This window comes from Anguilla anguilla, chromosome 2 (assembly GCF_013347855.1).
Source record: "Anguilla anguilla isolate fAngAng1 chromosome 2, fAngAng1.pri, whole genome shotgun sequence".
In the NCBI taxonomy this organism is placed as follows: Eukaryota; Metazoa; Chordata; class Actinopteri; order Anguilliformes; family Anguillidae; genus Anguilla; species Anguilla anguilla.
The window spans coordinates 45,478,020-45,496,055 of record NC_049202.1 but is presented as its reverse complement, the minus strand read 5'-3'; the positions used below and the strand labels follow the sequence as shown (position 1 = coordinate 45,496,055).

Sequence of the window (18,036 nt, the reverse complement as noted above, 5' to 3'; positions counted from 1 at the left end):
TTTAATTTTAATTAAAAAAAAAAAAAAAAAAATCTTAGTCGAGTCCTTGAATGCATTGTTTATAATTAACCCTGTATGCTGAAGCATTTCACTCTGTAGGCTACAGCAAATCAGGTAACGGAACTTCTCACTGGCCGTTTTGAACTTTTGTGTCATATTATAGTTAAGTGATGTCTGTTAAAAAACAACAACAACAACAACAACAAAACGACTTATAATCCGAAGGTAGTCAGAAGATCACTTTGCATTTTTGACTATATGTGAAGTTGAACTTAAACACAAATGTGTTTGTTTTAGATGGAAGGTAATAGGATGTGATGCTCTTTAAAATTACAATTGTTTCATTACGTCGATGTAGGATGACGTGATTCTTGAATGCTTCATCTATACATATGTGACACTTTCATTGTCCATTTCAAATATGCACGTTTTTAATGAGAGCATCATGTGCTCATAATATTGCTTCCGGCCGGTCCTCCCAATGGATCTCAAAACAAACAAAGTATTAGCTGTAGGATCATATCATACCTGTTTCATAGCACTGTCATTAATCACTTTCAAAGGAGCATGCTTACTATAGTTTATGTTATGGATGATTTCTTCCTGTATAGATTAAGATTCACATTGAGTAGCAGCAATGTGGGTACTCTAAGAAAAACGCTATAAACGAACGTATATTGTTTAGTTGTTCAGCATAGTTGTCTACATGTTTCAGGGATATAGAAATAGTTTGGAGTGCTAAATTATATCACCAAATACACATTTTTGCGTTTTCCTGGAATTAATTTTCCAATATATGATGGTGTGGATTCCTATGTTTATTTGTTTATATATATATATAAATGATATATAAGTATATAAGTTATCTAAATGAATCCTGTAGATGTTTGTTTAACCTTCCACAAACATTCGTACCTACAGTAAATGAAAAGCAATGTGAAGTGTGCTACCATTAAAAGACTGGTGTTTGGGTAGTTTTCTTTTGGCTTTTTAATTGAGTGAGATGTCCAGAGTATAAACTGCCTAGACAGCCTAAGGTCAAAATAAGGCTGTGTCATTTTAACCCCAAACACTGACTGCTAAGTCATAGCCTGCATCATGTCACTTGGGACCACTGGTTTCCTACAGCTGAAATTCCATAAAGTTTTCACTTCAGGGCTTGATGTTTTCTGACCATATATGTCTGCACAATATAAAATAATATTTATAGTACTTTAATTCCATCATGCGAAACAAACCCTTTTTTTCACCATGCTCAGAGAAATGAATTATTTTCCTTGATGAAAGCAAGCTCTATGCATCAACAATCAAATTTGTAATGGAAGTGGATTAGTATAGGCCACATCACGGTTCTCATTGTGAGGGGGTCGTGCTCTGATTACATTTTCATCACTGAGATGTATATATAAGATGATGTATAATTTGCAAATGCAATCCCTGACCTGCAACAACAACAGGAAGTGGGACATCTCTTTCCTTTTTTAAATGAAAGGGCGAAGAAAAACCTCAATGAGTGATCAGAAAAAAACAAATGTGCAGGTCTCTGCAACGGCAATTAAACAGCAGAGTTTACTGCGCTTGTCCTTCGGCCTGTTCTCCATTGCACAGGTTTCCATAAATAATTGCTTCCCACAAACAGAAAAAATGGCTTTGTTTCTGACCCAATTTGTCCTTTGTGTCTACGTTTAGTATGACCAGGCAATGTTTATGAAAACAGAATTAGTTTAGACAATCTTAACATAAAGCTGGCTAATATGAGAGGTATCATTTTCACGTGCTTTCAAAATGCATTAAAAATTGTCACCCTCTAACAAGCATTTGACTTGATGCATACAATGTCTCCAAGGGGAAGAAATCATGGGACATTGTAAGAAAAAAGTAGTAAGGTATCAAAAAGCAAAGCTGAAGATGTTTAATGTAACAATAATAGGAGAAAATTTAGAGAGTGAAGTAAGTTCAGAGGTAGCCCCTTATTGTAAGTTCCCTTTTGAATGGACATGGCTGCCCTTATGTAAGCCAGCCCTAAATGAATGAATGAATGAATGAATGAATGAATGAATTTATTTTATTTTATTTTTGTATCATACTGTACTATCTAAATGGTCCATCGCACATAAGATTACATGACAGTAGATTATAATAGACACAGACTTCCCGGTTCCTGGTCCAGGTCAGACCTTATCTGGGCACACCAGATCTTCCCCTCTTGGTTAGATTATATGGTTAGATTATATGTCATGCAACTTTCAGTACTGAACTCAGCTATATGTCCTTAGTTTTGGCTTGCGTCTATAATCATACTAATATTAACTTTTTCTGTCAGTGTATACATCTCTTCATACCCTGCTCTCTTAAATAAAACATGAATATACACTGCCCAAGGGCTGCCCATCTGTATATACCACATGGGTAGCATCTTACAAAGTCTACCATCACTCGTGTTCAATAATATATTCCACTAGTCATACATACAGCCCAGCGTACTTCACAAGGTTCTCATCTCATGTCTACTGTAATGGCTAGGGTTGGAGAAAATTTGTTGACTCCCCAAAAATATATAATAGCTCTACTGTGAACAAGTTAACATCCATTATACATTTTATAACCCCAATTTCTGGTAACATAGTCCAATACAGGACACACAGGCTTGACAGAGCTTTGTGAAAGTAAAGAAACCAATATCTTTTAGGGCTTTTGTCTTACCTATAACTCCCCCCTTGTCTAGTCACTGTTAGCCCCAACACTTTAGCTCATTTGCAGCTTTTGCCTCTTCTCTTCTTGGTCAGCATTATTTGGTTCACAACAGAATTAACCAAGCATGTACTTGTACTGATACACCAATATATCAACAATTTGACTAATACACAACATGCATGCAGTTAAACCAAAAGATTTTAACCTCTTCCTACCAAACTCCCCCTAGCGGTAACCCAGGCGTTACTGAAATTATTAAATTATATGTTTCATTAAAATAGGTTTGATATCTAATAAAATACTAAGTAGATATTTAATAAGGCTACGGTTTCATTTCTTGACTGATTCTATGTTTTAATTAGGCCCAAATGTCTTTTTCCCAGACATATCTTCTTTTTGGGACCAAAATATCCATCCAGTCGGGATTTCTAAATTCCTAGAAATGTCTGGTTAGGTTTAGATCATTCCATAGACCATTGGTTCTCAATCACAGTCCTGGGGGACCACTGTATATGCTGGTTGGAATAAGAACCAGCATACAGAGTGGTCCCCCAGGACTGAGGTTGAGAACCACTGCCATAGACCACATATAAACAAACAAATAGTCAACTATTATGTTCATAAAGCCTGCCTGCCTCTATACTCTATTTAAAATTTTTTTTTTTAATGCAGTATATGGTCACCCGATTTTAACATTTCATACAATATTTACAGCTTTTTAGTAATGGGCTACCAAATATTGTGGCGATCAAATATTTATTTAACCATGCATGCCATTTGAACTTGTTTTCATAACATAAAAGTCTGAATTGCCATGAAATGACATTAGTTGAATCATTATCACTATTATTGCATGTAAAAGTTGACCACTTGGGAAAAATCCATTGAGCTGTAAGTCAATATTCTGACCCAAGTCAGCAATTTTGTCCTCTGTAGGGGCTATGAGTATCTTGCCTAAATTTAAAGAACCATATATTATATTGTGCTACAACCTACACTACAAGGAACATTCAATAAAAATAATATGATGGAAATCCAAGACACTTGTATTATGGTATTCCCTGTGTTTTTGTCTGTTACTTGTGTGCAGCACAATTTCTGTCCAAGTTACCGTCAGGAAGTGTCGTGTTTTTTGCATCTTTGTCAAACTTGTTACCAAGTCCGTATATAGGCTACGAACCCTAGGCAAAGCTTGATCCTGTTATGCTTTGCTCATTGTCTGCTGCCTCTAGAGGGCAGGCAGGCATTTGTTTTTCCCCTCAGCAAGCAGATCAGACTGCTTCTCCCTTAAACTCAGATTAACCCATTTCAGTTCTTGAAGCAGGTAACATCACGTGGACTGTTCCCCCTCAGCTAAAATCCGTTTTCATGCTGGGGGTCAGTATAGTGGAGTGCCTCGTCTTAGAAGAGGAAAGGGAGAATCGCTGCACAAAAAATATGTACTAACCCATCAGGGAATTGCTGTAGTAGTGGTATTTCAATTTGCCCAGGATTATCTCATAATCTGATAACAACCCACTGTGCAGAGTTGGTGATTAAAGTTCTGATGCAAATGATTGTTGCTATGGCATCTGGATGGAAAAGATTTTTGTGTGTGCGTGTGTGTGTGTGTGTGCACCCGAGTATGCATGAATGCGTATGTGGGTGCTTGTGTACACGTGTGTGTGTGTGTGATAGAGAAAGAGAGCTTGTGTAAGGATGCAAGTGTTTGTGTGTGTGTGGGTGTGTGTAGGGTGGCAGTGTAGTATAATGGGTAAGGGACTGGTCTTGTAACGGTCACAGGTTCAATTCCTGGGTAGGACACTGCCATTGGACCTTTGAGCCAGGTACTTAACCTGCATGTTAATGATGTTAAACAGCTTGTTAACGAGAGGCCAAAGGAGAAGGGGCAGACTTGTTCCACAGACCATGCTCCAGAAAAAAATGTTCACAACAGTGGTGTGCAGAAGGACATCACTGAACACACAATGCGTTGAACCATAAGGTGGGTGGGCTACAGCAGCAGAAGATCATGCTGGGTTCCACTTCTGTCAGCTATGAACAGGAATATTGTGCACATGGTGGGGGGGGGGGGGGGGGGGGGGGGGTGAGGGGGGTCTTATGGTTTGGACATGTATGGCTGTCATAGGTGCTGGCTCACATGTCTTCATTGATGATGTAATTGCTGATAGTAGCATAAGAATGAATTCTGAAGTGTACAGAATTTAAGTTCAACCAAATACAATCAAACTGATTGGATAGTACTTCATCCTACAACAATACAATGATCTGAAACATACTGTTAAAGCAACAGAGGCAAAATTCATTCACTTGGTCTGAATCCAATTGAACATGCATTGGGCAACACGGTGGTGCAGTGGTTAGCACCGTTGTCTTGCAACCTTCATGTCAGATTAAGTATACCGCCACCCTACCATTGCCCTTGAACTGGCCTCAGAACTGGAGTTGGTCTCCGGGTAGTGTACTATGGCCGCCCAGCTCTTAAGTAGCTTGGATGGGTTAAATACAGACAACAATTAAGTATATCTTAAATGTTACATTTCAAACGCTGAAGAAAATATTAGGGCAACTATCCCACGAAACAAGCAGGAGCTGAAGTTGGCTGCAGTACAGGCCTGGCAAAGTGCTACTAGAGAAGATATTCACCACCTGGTGATGTCTATGGGTCACAGCCTTCAAGCAGTCTTTGCATGCAAAGGATATGCGACAAAGTACTAAACACAATTACTTTCATTTACATGCACGATACATGTGTTACAATGAAGTAATAATACATTATCAGTATAACAACAAGTGGCTTTATATAGTAACTTGTCTTCAATTTATTTGTGAGGAAATTACTCAAGCTCCTGGTCACAGATTTTCTATACTGTCTTTCAATTTGCTATTTTTAAAATGTCAAATCTAATAATGCAAAGTGTCACAATAAGTGTCTACTTTAATTAATCTGTAAGAACAGCATGTAACAGTGCATAAGCAAATGTGTCAGCCCTACTCTATTGAGACCAATGTGAAACAATTGTTGGACACGTTATTATGTTAACAGGTTTTAACAGGCAGCTGACATCATTGTTCTAAAATTGGATGCTTCCATGTGATTGATAATAATGAGCTTTAGCTTTATGGGCATCACAGGCCACTGAATGTAGTTTTCATTTGGGGAGGACAGTGTGTGAAGTGCCTATACAGTATGTCCATTTTATCTTAGATAATTATAAGTGGTAAATCAATTGAAAGATGAAAATGTACCATGTATCATATGATCCTAGTGTTGTACATTATGTGGTGACAAGACCATTTCACTACATCACAGTTGAGGACAATGCAAGGCAATCCCACGTTAACGTCTTGTTGACCACCTTACCGGCCGGTGTCATCAGGCCACTGCAACTGCTCCAGAATACTGCTGCCTGTCTGGCTTTTAACATGCCGTATTTACACACGCCACAGCACTTTTGAACACTTTTCACTGGCTTTGTGTGGCTACCCACTTTCAGTTCAATTCTCTCCCACTGGCATACCGGGCTACACATAGTACTGCCCCTTCATATCTTCAGTCAGTGATCACACCATTCACTCCAACCAGACCACTACATTTAGCATCCTACAGCCAGCTGAGCTGGCTGTCCCATCCCTTCAAGCTCCCAGCTGCTCTCTGGCCTTATGCTTTGGTGGTGGAATGACCTTCTCTGATCAGGAAGGAGGACTCACAGGCTGGTTTCAACAAAAGTCTCAAAATTCACTTTTTAAAAATTATACCTCAATGTTTCTAAAGAACCCTCTTCTCCCTTTATCTCACAAGACCAGTAATTGCAATTTGCCACTTACGTGACTGTAACTATAGCTTGTCCTAATTATTGCTAAACTGTAATTGTAATTAATGGCCCTTCAATAAATAAATGAATAAATAATTAAATAAAAAGCAAATAACCACTGAGAAATATGCGTAATTTACCACTTGAGCTCATGATAAATGGCACCCCCTACCAAGTGGAGTTTCCCTTACAAGGATATAAGGGGATTTGGCTTCCTGTATCGAACTGGTCATGTAGTTACCAAGAGCAAACATTTTCACAAAAACAGATGTGTAATCCTCTCACATTCATGTTCCTTTTAAAGCTTTTGACGTTGTTCCAGTTATAACCAATTTGAGATAGATGCAATGAAGCACATAGTATAATAAATTCATTTTAAAAAAAGAAAAAAAAAGTAATGTTGTAAATATTCTTTAAAATATTCCCATTCTTTTATAATTTTCTACGAATATTTTCGCTGTGATTGACCACACGTGCTTGATAAATAACTCGTCAACAAGTTAGCATTGTGTTTTACGGACCTGTTAATAGTGAAGGGAATTAGTGCGCTGTTGGTAGAGAGGATCATGTGGCTTTCCGTGGCAAGGTAGTGCGCGCGGTGCTGAGGCAGCAGCACTGAATGGACAGGCGGCGACCGTGGCTGGATGCTAGAAGTGATTTCAAAATGCCAACGTTTTCCGTTATGTATAAAGGAGCTGTCCTTATAAGCAGGTAATGTAAGAACATGTTGGGATATGGGTGAAGTTAGCCCTATTTAAACACAAGCTGATTAGGCCAGGGCTAATTTTCTAAAGCTGTTGATTGTGTGAAGTGCGTTGCACGCTTTAACGTAGGCTACTATGAATCTGCCATTAGTTGGAAAGACAGCACGTTATTGTACTTCGCACGACGCGTTTTGTTGAATGATTAGTCTGAATGTAAGTACAGTGTTTCAAATGCTCGCTGTGCCGTTAATTCAGTAGTAGGCTAAGCAATTATTTGTGACAACCATTTTTAACATTTTAACGCCAGAGATGTTCCACCGTAGAACTGACTGATCTATCATGTATGTGTGGATTTGAAAATATCCGTGATCGCTGTTCTTACTTACCTACATTTTATAAATCTCGTGTTCTGAACTTATCTCGTGGTTCAGTTCGCGTGGTAGGCTACCATGATGGTTTCAGACCTATTTGTTTTAGACGACCAGTAGCATAAACGGAGTGTGGGACGTTGTTTGTCTGGAATGTAGAATGGATTACAGAATTTGAAATGGATTATCTTAATCCTAAATTTATAGATTAAACGTAAATATGATGCAACATTATGAAACACAGACTTTAACGGACGAAATTTACCAAAGCGACGTTGTAGAGCTAATTTAGGACGGTAGTGGTATCACCATAGAGCCCTACTCAAGAAATGTAAGAAAAAAGAGAATGTTTTAAAACTTCAAAATCTCTAAATAGTTACTGTGACATTTAGGCTACTTGTTTTATTTTAGCGTGTAGACGCGTTAATTATTTCAGAAATGAGAAATGATTAATTAACAGGCGAAATACACAACGAACAAGGAGCTAATTTAACAACATTGTCGTTATTTAATTGAGAGCAGGTGATAGACAGCTCTGCAGGCTGTCAGCTGTTGAGAAAATGCGCTGAGCCGAAATGGTGTAGCATAAAATTATTTTCTTTCCAGGATAGTGCCAGTTCTATGGTCTGTGTAGTCTTTTTTCTTTATCCACGTTTTTATTTGACTTTGGGTGTTTGAACTGAAACGAATTGAGATTAAATAAACTGAGACAGACATTTTTGAAATATTTGTTCATACTGCTTTTAAGCCCCTTCCCTTAACCTCCAATAATGGTAAAAAATAAATAAAAATCTGATTATACATCTCATTAAAATTTGATTTATTACAAGAACAGAGATAAAGGGCTGTAGTTTACATGAAACAAATAATTTTATATGTGTACACAATAAAAATGTTTAGTGTTAGATATGAAGTGTACTTTATCAGAATAAACATTTAACCTCTTAATGTGTAACCCATCCTTCAATAGACCCTCCCTCAAACTCTGTTATTCCAGATGGGCCTTACCACCATTAACCTTTCAGTCCAGTGAGTTTGGTCATAGTATTACCCTTGGCCCCAAAATTTGAAGCAATACACCCTTTAAAGTTGTGATAGGATCTTTTTGCCATCACTAGGGATAGAAGCAAGATGCCAATTGGCAGAAATAATCTGCAGGACATCTTTGATGCCTGAACTCTCAACATTGTGCGTGTGCACACATACACTAAAAGTAAAATAAAGCTATATTTTAGTTTTAGTGTATGTTTTTGATTAGCTCAGACAGTTTTTGTGTGCAAGTAAAAAAGATACTTACAGAAGTTTCTGACCAAATCCCAGCTTTAAAATAGAGGGTACCTGGGCATTCAGGAGGCTGTGGTCTAATTTTAAAACAAGAAAATACACTTTGAGTACTTCCAAAGTTGTTTGTACAGTGACATTGTGTTTCCAGAGGTCGTAACTGTGTCTAGTACCTTATTATTCTTCAAACAAGTGTGTTTAATCTTTTTTTACTATTTCCTATGGCCTTGCAAACCAGCTATCAAGGACATGCTTATGCAGATTTCACTGTCAACATTAATACAAGGGTTCTTGGGAGCGAAGAGCTTGCACTGCTTGAAAACTGAGCTGGAGAGAAGTACGGTGACCATATGAAAGTTGATATCCATTTTTATAATTGTGATTAAATGTTCTAAAATTAATTAGCTCATATGTACAACCTCTGGAAACATAGCGTTGCTGTTCAAGCTGCTTTGGAGTTACTTTAAATGTATTTTCTTGCTTTAGACAACAGACTTCTCGACACCTTGATACCACAGTACAGATCACAGTTTGTCTGAAATTTGCGTCTGAAATATTCCTCATTGCAAAACAAAACAAAACAAAAAAAACTGTCTGGGCAAATCAGAAATGAAACTGAAATAATACCAAAAAAAATCTCTGGTTAATAGTGTATTTTTTGGCTATTAATAGGGGTTAACTGATCAGCTGCTGATTATAATAATAGGTTTGTAACATTTCAAAAGCACTGTACACTGCTTATATTGCATATTAAGTGCACAGTATATACTGTGGTTTATCAACCTAATGGTTTACAAGCCTAATATCAGATATCAGATGATTTAGTTTTTGTTTTGAGTGACAAAATTTGAAAATGCTTAAACATGATCAATGGATATTTTTAGAATACAAGTCTGTAAAGTGTTGGTACTTTTTTTTGGTTACTTTTTTTGTGTTATTGTTTTTTACATCCTTGAACAAGTTTACCAACTTTTCTGTTATATCTCATCGTGATGTCAGTAACCAGTACTTATGGGCTTACAGTACAGAAGTTGCTGTCATCATTCCAACCCACAGTTCTCACAAATGTGTTAACTTAAAAATGTAGACATACAGAGGTCTAGTTGCAAAATGACAGAAAGCACAGAAGGACAAATAATTCAGTTTTATCTTCCTCCCACATGACTCACAGGACATTGATGGGCCCTTACGGAGTAGATCGATCGGTACATTCCTTGGAATTCACTGACTGTGAGAATGGATTGGGTAAGTCTGTTTCTTCTACTCTCGTAGTACTGCTGAAGTGTGACAATGTCTTCCACAAAAATGGACACTAATTCTGAACCTTGAATGCTTTCAGTGGTTTTTTGGGACTTTAGCAGTCAAACTGCTGCTTTAAGAAATGTTAAGTGATTTGTTTTATATGGTATTTTTACGCACACATGACTGTGAGCTCAGTTCATTGAGGTTGCTGTGTCTGCATATTGACCTTTGCTGAGCAGAAAGCAAAAAAAAAAGCTCTGCTCAGGTGGAAGAAAACATTTAAAGAGGTTTATAGAAAATTTGTTTGCACATGCTGTTTTTCTTGAAACAGTGAAAAGGTCACATTGATCTTATTCTAAACTTTTAAAATGCCGTGATAGCAGTTAAAAAATAGTTCACATACTGCAGTCTTTTGGGCTTGTCAAAACAGATTAGATTGTTGCAAATATTGTTTATGGATAGTGACAAAACAGAAAGCTGAGTTGGTAAACCCTTATTTACACTTAGTTAGTTTACTGATAAAACTATTATAATTTATTTACCAGAAGCTCATTTACAGATAATATTATGATTATTATAACTGATTATATTTATAATTTTAACAACTATAATTTAAACAATAACTAGATTATCATGTCATAACATAAAAACAATCTAGATCATTTATCGACAGTCTAGATCATGTATACTATCTGAACACTCAAACTGTCATTTTATATTGACCACAACATTCTAATATTTTAAGAATGACCAGGAGAACAAAATAAATTACATTCTGTGGAAAAAAGTCATGAAAGACATTTTGTTTGAGTTTGCAGCTCGCACTGATACAATACTTAAGCGATTATTTGTCAGAAACACAAGACAGTTCACTTGGTTTGAGGCAAGTGCTGCATGTTTTTATTTACAAGGTTCCCTGCTGAGAGAAAAGAACACTCCACTTGAACAGAATTGCCTGGAACACAGGTGTATTTCTATGCTAGGGTGTGCAGTGGTTTTTCATATGAGAATTTTTTACAAACACATGAATTTGAAAATTGAAAAAACGGATCTTGCCAATTAGTCTCTGAATTATGTAGATATTTAAATTAATTCATATTGAAGATTATGGCCACTTTACAGTTTATTTCTTTAACTGACTGAAGTGAGGTCAACCTCACTGGTCAGGAAGTTAGTTATAGGGAGCTGTGTTGTTAAGTGCAGTCTGTGTTTCAGTTAAGGGCAGCATTGATTCATGTCTGCAAGGACAGCAACATGTTCAGGGCATTTAAAAAAAAATCAAGCAGTGGAATACCAGTAGATGAACATGTTCAAATTTGATCAGATTCAATTCGATTAATGTCAGTGAGTAATATGTCTAGTAAAACTAGCTAACTATACTGATGAACCTACCTAACTAGTGCTAGCTGACAAAGTTACGAATTTATGGCTTCAAGTTAGCACATCGATGCTACCATCAAGTGGGTAGGATAGGTGGCAGGGTAGCTGAAATTTTCAGAGGTCTGAGGAGTTGGCTGGCTAATTATCGAAATGTATTTCTGAGTGGAATCCAGGATTTCTCAGGCCATATATACTGTATGTACTCATTAAGTATTCATCCAAGCCATGGTAAATGATGAATATAATTCAGCTAATTTGCAAACCGGTATCTTGAGTCATCTAATTTGTGTATTGTTCTGCATGATCTAAGACATTATTTGTCTTCCCAGGAATTAAAGTCATTGGTGGCATAAAGGAATTAACTGGAGAGGAATTTGGAGTCTATGTGAAAAGGATTTTACCAGGTGGCCTTGCTGCAAATAATGGTAAGACATTTTGAAGGGTAATTAATAACTGGTTGCACCATCGGTAGTAGCAATAATAGCAACTAAACACTTCCTATGATCCAATATCAGTCTTTCACATTGCTGTGGAGGAATTGTAGCCTACTCTTCATTCAGAACTGCTCTAATCCAGACAAATTGGTAGGTTTTAGAGCATGAACTGCTTGTTTCAGGTCCTGCCACAGCATCTCTATTGCGCTCAAGTCTGGACTTTGACTACGCCACTCCATAACTTAAATTTTGTTTCTTTTCAGCCATTTAGATGTGGACTTACTTTTGTGTTTTGGATCATTGTCTTGCTGCATAATCCAATTACGCTTCTGCTTCAGCTCTTGGACAGATGACTGGACATTCTCTTTAAGAATTTCTGTTACAGAGCAAAATTCTTGGTTCCTTCAATAATTATTGGTCCCAAAGCAGCAAAACATCCCCACAACATCACACTACCACTACTGTGTATGAATGTTGGTATGATGTTATTTCTGTGAAATGCTGTATTTGCTTTACACTCGACGTAATGGGACCGGTGTTGTCCAAAACCCAGTCTCTTTCCTATTGTGTAGTCAGGAACACTGACCTTAGAGGTCAGTGTTCCTGAATACACAACTAACACTGACTAGAGAGGCCTGTAGTTCTTTGGATCTTCTTCTGGGATCTTTTGTGATTTTCTGGATGAGTTCTTGCTGTGCCCTTGGGGAAATTTTGGCAGGCTGGTCACTCTTGGGAAGATTCACCACTGTTCCAAGTGTTTTCCATTTTGAGATAATGGTACTCACTCACTGTGGTTCGGTGGAGTCCCAGAGCCTTAGAAATGGCTTTGTAACCCTTTCCAGACTGATATATTTCAACAACTTTTTTCTCATCTCTTCTGGAATTTCCTTTGATCATGGCATAGTGTGCTTGTAGAAACTTTGCAGTGACTACTTCACTCTGGTAAGGTTCAATATGAGTGAGGTTTAGATTTAACAGGGCTGGTTACAATCAAGCCACCGGCTGTGTTCAGTCAGCTAAATCTAATTATCAATTAAATTTAGTCAATTAGTTGATTGAGTAGCAGCTATGTATTTACACACAAGTACTATGTAGCTCTAAAATCATAGTGAATGTTCAGATGTTAGCCTGTCAGGGTTCTGCCTGACTAAGGAGATCATAAATAATGCTAGGCTCGAGAAAGCAAAATGTCATTGTAGAATTAAATTAAATCAATGGATTGAAATCAATTTTATTTTATTTGTATAGCCCTTTTTCCAGATTTTTTTAAATGCAGAAAAAGGGCAAAAGCAAAAACCAGGCCTGAAAACCCAAGTAGCAAGCACATGAGGTAAAACACTCCCAGTGGGGAGAAAAAAACCCTCAATCAGTGGCTAGAAAAGACTCCTCGATGGGAAGAAATCTCAGGAGGAACCTAGCTATAGGGGCGGAGCCCATTCTCCACTGGCCGCTCTGGTGTAAAGGGCTGGCCTGGTGTAAAAAATAGGGGGGCAGCCAACTCACTTTTCTGCCCTTTTAACTCCCTCAGCTCTCACCACAGACCAAAACCCAGACTGGTGACCACTCTTGTTTTCCCACAATTTTTATCACTCAGCTTTTGAGATGGATAACAGGGTTTCTTGGGTCTAATGCTGGTTGGGCTTAGCTGGCTCTCTGGTGGAGCCGTGTGCTTGCCAATGAAGTCAGCCATTTCTTCAGCCATACAAGAGCAACCGCTGGTACATTTCTCAAAGTGTGAAGTGTTAGGAAACTAGCTAGTCACGTGGTTAGGGACAGAACTGACTTCCAGTTGGAGCCCAGATGACATCACAGACCAGTAGGTAATTTGAATGGCGCACCAGTACCTGGGAAATAAATAAAGCTCAATGCATACCGGTGGCATGTGCTAATGAAAATCCTCCCGTGTTGCTTTGGAACCACCAACACCAAACAAAATCCTGAACAAGTTCAACTAAAAAAAACGCTGTTACAGGTGTATTGTAGGTTCTGTATCCTATTTTATTGTCTTTAACAACGCTACATAAACTCAAATTAGAAATCGCAATAGTTGGTCTGAATTGAAAGACATAAGTAGCTAAGTTCGGACAAGGGCTATTTCCTTTCTAAGTGCGCTTATAAACACCGACTAACAGTGATGATAGCAAGAGTCTGCACTGCAAGAACTAGCACTCATCCAAGGACTGCATGAATAAAATACAAGCAAATGTGCCCCAGTTTCAGTACTCCTAGTTCTGAACATGACAGGACCCGGAGTGGGACAGAGCCACATGAGGAGTCATAGCAGAATGGGTCAAGCATCAAGCATAGCTACTGACTGCCAATTGCACTTAGAATTTGCTGATAGTAAAGCACAGCCACTTTCATCTTTTAATTGAATTCCAATTGGATGGGGATTTATTGCATCTTATAAAGGATTAAATAGTATATCAGAGATAGAGAATGTCACGCCAGTAGGAAATTTTCAGTGACATTTCCCGAAGAGGGCCTAATGAGTTTAAAAACATGTATGAATGTTCTTTTACACTTTTGAAAAGCTCTCCAGTTTCCAATATTACCCCTAAGTAGGATTTGAATAAGTGAGGAGCAGCTAATTAGGGTGTATTATGACCATGCAATTACAACCACTTCTTAGCCATTAACATTATTTCCCTATTTGTTGGACTTTGTGGATCTGCAGCGTATTGTCTGTGATATCCCTTTGATCCCTGTATCCCAGAGACCGCTGTATCCATCTTGTTTTTTGTATGTGATCTGCATTTCTTTATTATTTGTTTACTCCCATCATAGTGGATAGCCTGTCAGTCCCAGATCATGCCATCCTTCAAAAACTGAATAGGTACCCAAAAGGGCTACTAACTCTAAAACAAAAGCCAACCACTCAGCTAAATATAACAAAAAAAACTATCAATAAATTGCCGATAAACTGTCGTGGTGTGAAGAAATTATTACTTTAAATATTCTTATACTATGTAGAAGAAATTTACAAGAACTTACTGAGATACATTTCCAAATGTCCATAATGTTGTTTTAGACTTTAAGACTTGACTCAGTCACCCCAAGCTCAGAGACGACTGTAGCATTTCATGTCCTGTGCCATGATGTGTTTTGGGGTCATCAAAAGATTAATTTTATGTCATGGTGTAGTCACATTTTTTAGCCCAGCTTCTGACATCAATCCTGTTTTTGGTTCAGTGGCACAACAATAACAATAGAAAAGCAACAACAAAATATTGTCCCAGTGTCAATAGATTATTATATACCAGAAACCTAATTCGATATTAGATAAGAACTCCATAAGTGGGAACACAAAATCAAACAATTTACTTAAGAGACCATTAATAAAGTAATTAGTGTTCTAATGATGTTCCACTGACTCACTGGCCATGTTTACATGCGCATCATATTCTGAATAACCCAGCCCCATTCCAGTGTGCATGGTTAGCTGTTCACATTCTTCGATAAGTGGTAAGGGATGGCATCTTAGTAATTCTTTCATGTTCGTGAAGTATTTAAAATTGCTTGGATGTGAACTACTGGTATTGTTTTGTTAAATTTAAGGCTTAATAATGTATGCAGACCGTGTTTAAGCAGGATAATGTGGTTTTCATTTGATGAGGCATATACAACCACTCTTTTTTTGGATTTTACGTATTAGCAATAAGGGCTTAACCAGGTTTTGCTTTTTGGAATAAGGTGTTTATATGGGCTGTATCATAATCAAAATACTTGCATGTAAATGGTAAATTCTTACTTTCAGGGCGTCTACAGCCTGGAGACCAGATTTTGGAAGTGAATGGGGCAAGTTTAATAGGAATCACGTGTGAAAGGTATGAAGTACCCTCTCCTAAGCTGACAATGAATGCCATAATGAAAGGTTAATTGACCCCTTTGTTGAGCAAAATTGATTGTGATGGCATTTTTCAAAACAAGCAGAAGACATTTGAAAGTGGTACTGTTGCCTTTTTAACATATTTCTCTAAATACGGTGAGAAAAATGTATAAAAATATCCTTTAATCCTGAGAAGTTGCGCTACATGTGCATTGTTTGAGTACAGATCTAAAATTGTGGAGTATGGCCGAATCAAGAAAAAAATATGTGAATGTCACAAACATTATGCATCTCATTGTATTTCCTTCAATTTTAAAATGAATGCTTGTTAAATACAAAATCAATATATTTTCCCTATAAATGTGATCTATATAATAAAGTGTATGGATGGAATTTATTAATATTGAAAATGAAGTGAAATACTAGAACTGTTTCAAAAGTAACCATTTTCAAGTATATTTTAAATTGGTGTAAATGCTTTTGATCTGATAGTTATTTAGGGTAATCCAAAACAAACAATAGTACACAAATATTACATTTTCCTCATGCTTGTATGTTTTGACTGTAATTTTCTGTAGTATTATGGGTTTTGCATTTAAGATTAATTCAGAATGAGGATTAACCTTTTCAACCATCCAATATAATGTTTTTATTAGTTGTTTTATGTTTCATACATAATTGAATGCAGCATTGCTTGTTTTCTGTTTATAGGGCTGTTGACATCCTCAGAGCAGCATCTGCAACCAATCGTATGCGTCTTCTCATTGCTAGGGATGAAGAGGCGCGGTAAGCTGTTGATAAGCTTGTGCAGACACCTGTCTTACCTGTTGTGATGAAAAAAGGCAGGCGGTTCAGTGACAGATGATAAAATGGTGCAGTGTTTGGGTCTGTCCACAGTAACTCTCAGTCACCGGCCTTGAGAAAGGCAATCAGAATAAATTAAGTTAAACTTAAGAGCTTCATTGCTTGGAGCCTGTCAATGCACTAATCGTAGGTTCATCCTTCATCATGAAATAGTAATTAACTTTGTCACCATGATTTGTGATGCTCTGAACCACAACCAGTTCTCCAAAGTTTTATGTTTTAGCTTTTTAATACTTGAAGCCAAATTAATAATTTCCTCTAAACTAGATCTATGCTAGTGTTTTGGCAGCATGTGGGATTCTTGGCTGCATCTGCTGAAAAGCCCTGGGCTACCTTGCTCTGGTCTGGGGCCCATGTGCCTCAGTTCCTTGGCCTGTTTATACTGCCTTCATCACTGCAAATATAAAATTATCAATGGAAAAAGCCTATTCATCCGTCCATGTCAACCTACAAGGCTTCAATACATTCAGACTCATTCAGAAAAAAAAATTGTAGCAGAGAAATAAAGCTGCTTTTCGAATTTGTCATTTCATTTAATGGCACTAGGCAAACCGTCGATCCATGCTTTGTGTCCACCATTTCATGTGTTACATAGAAATGTATGCAAAATGAATGCAAAATCCTTTAAGTTGCTCTATTTATTTATTTTCGCCAAGGAGGCGAATAATCCTTTCTGATCAGCAGCTACCTCAGCTGAGCAAAGCAGAAAATTAGCTGTTTGTCAACTTTATATTATGGTAGAATGTTACTTTTTTATCATGAATATGCAAACATTGGAATAAATGTAGTCCTCTTGTCCTGTGAATTTCTCCCTCCCCATCTACTGATGACTCACATACATTTTTATTCTGAAATGTATCCCATAGCTGTTCAAACAGTCCTACCTTTTGGCTGAAATTGGCCTAGACCCTAGACCTAACCCAAGCAGAATCTGCCGTTTGTGCTCATGAAAATGTCTTTCTGTGTTTCTTGCCCAAAGCTGTGGCAATATGCAGTTAACCAGGGAATTTATGTATTTGGGTCGTGTGCTTTCTTGATGCGTGAGATTCAGTTCATGGAAATGTAATTATCTGCCAAAAGGCCATGGCTAATTTTACTAATCAGGACGCTTGTTGATCAAGGAAAATAGACTGAGAGCAACAACCCGTTAATAGTAAAACTTCTGTGCTTCAGTTTCAGAAGCATCACACATTTTTGTGTTGAAGGAACTGACCACACCCTGGTGGTCTAAAATGAATGAATAACTTGAAAGCTTACACTGTATTGAGAGACAGTGCTGAGCTTAGTACGCTGTGTGCTGCTGTGTCTCTGCGCTTCAAATCTTTGTTTCTTCTTAATCACTGCTACAGATGGAATACTTTTCTGGCTGGAACCCCCTAGCATTTCTCAGGCTAATGCTAATGGTATTCCTCTGTCAGTTCAGTC

General features: G+C 37.5%; 1 protein-coding gene across 5 annotated transcripts in view; it reads left to right on the top strand.

Annotated features, from left to right (window-relative positions):
• Positions 1-18,036, top strand: part of si:dkeyp-72e1.9 (syntaxin-binding protein 4) — a 37,856-nt gene that overhangs the window by 273 nt on the left and 19,547 nt on the right. For 2 of the 5 annotated variants that reach the window (XM_035402806.1, XM_035402804.1), the window contains exons 1-5: positions 7,052-7,220; positions 10,034-10,107; positions 11,814-11,909; positions 15,676-15,745; positions 16,459-16,533. In XM_035402806.1, the coding sequence (XP_035258697.1) occupies positions 7,129-7,220; positions 10,034-10,107; positions 11,814-11,909; positions 15,676-15,745; positions 16,459-16,533 (407 nt within the window). In that variant the 5' untranslated portion in view covers positions 7,052-7,128. Of the gene's footprint in view, positions 1-7,051; positions 7,221-7,276; positions 7,427-10,033; positions 10,108-11,813; positions 11,910-15,675; positions 15,746-16,458; positions 16,534-18,036 lie in introns of those variants that run through there. The other 3 variants (XM_035402805.1, XM_035402808.1, XM_035402807.1) reach the window with 3 other exon arrangements.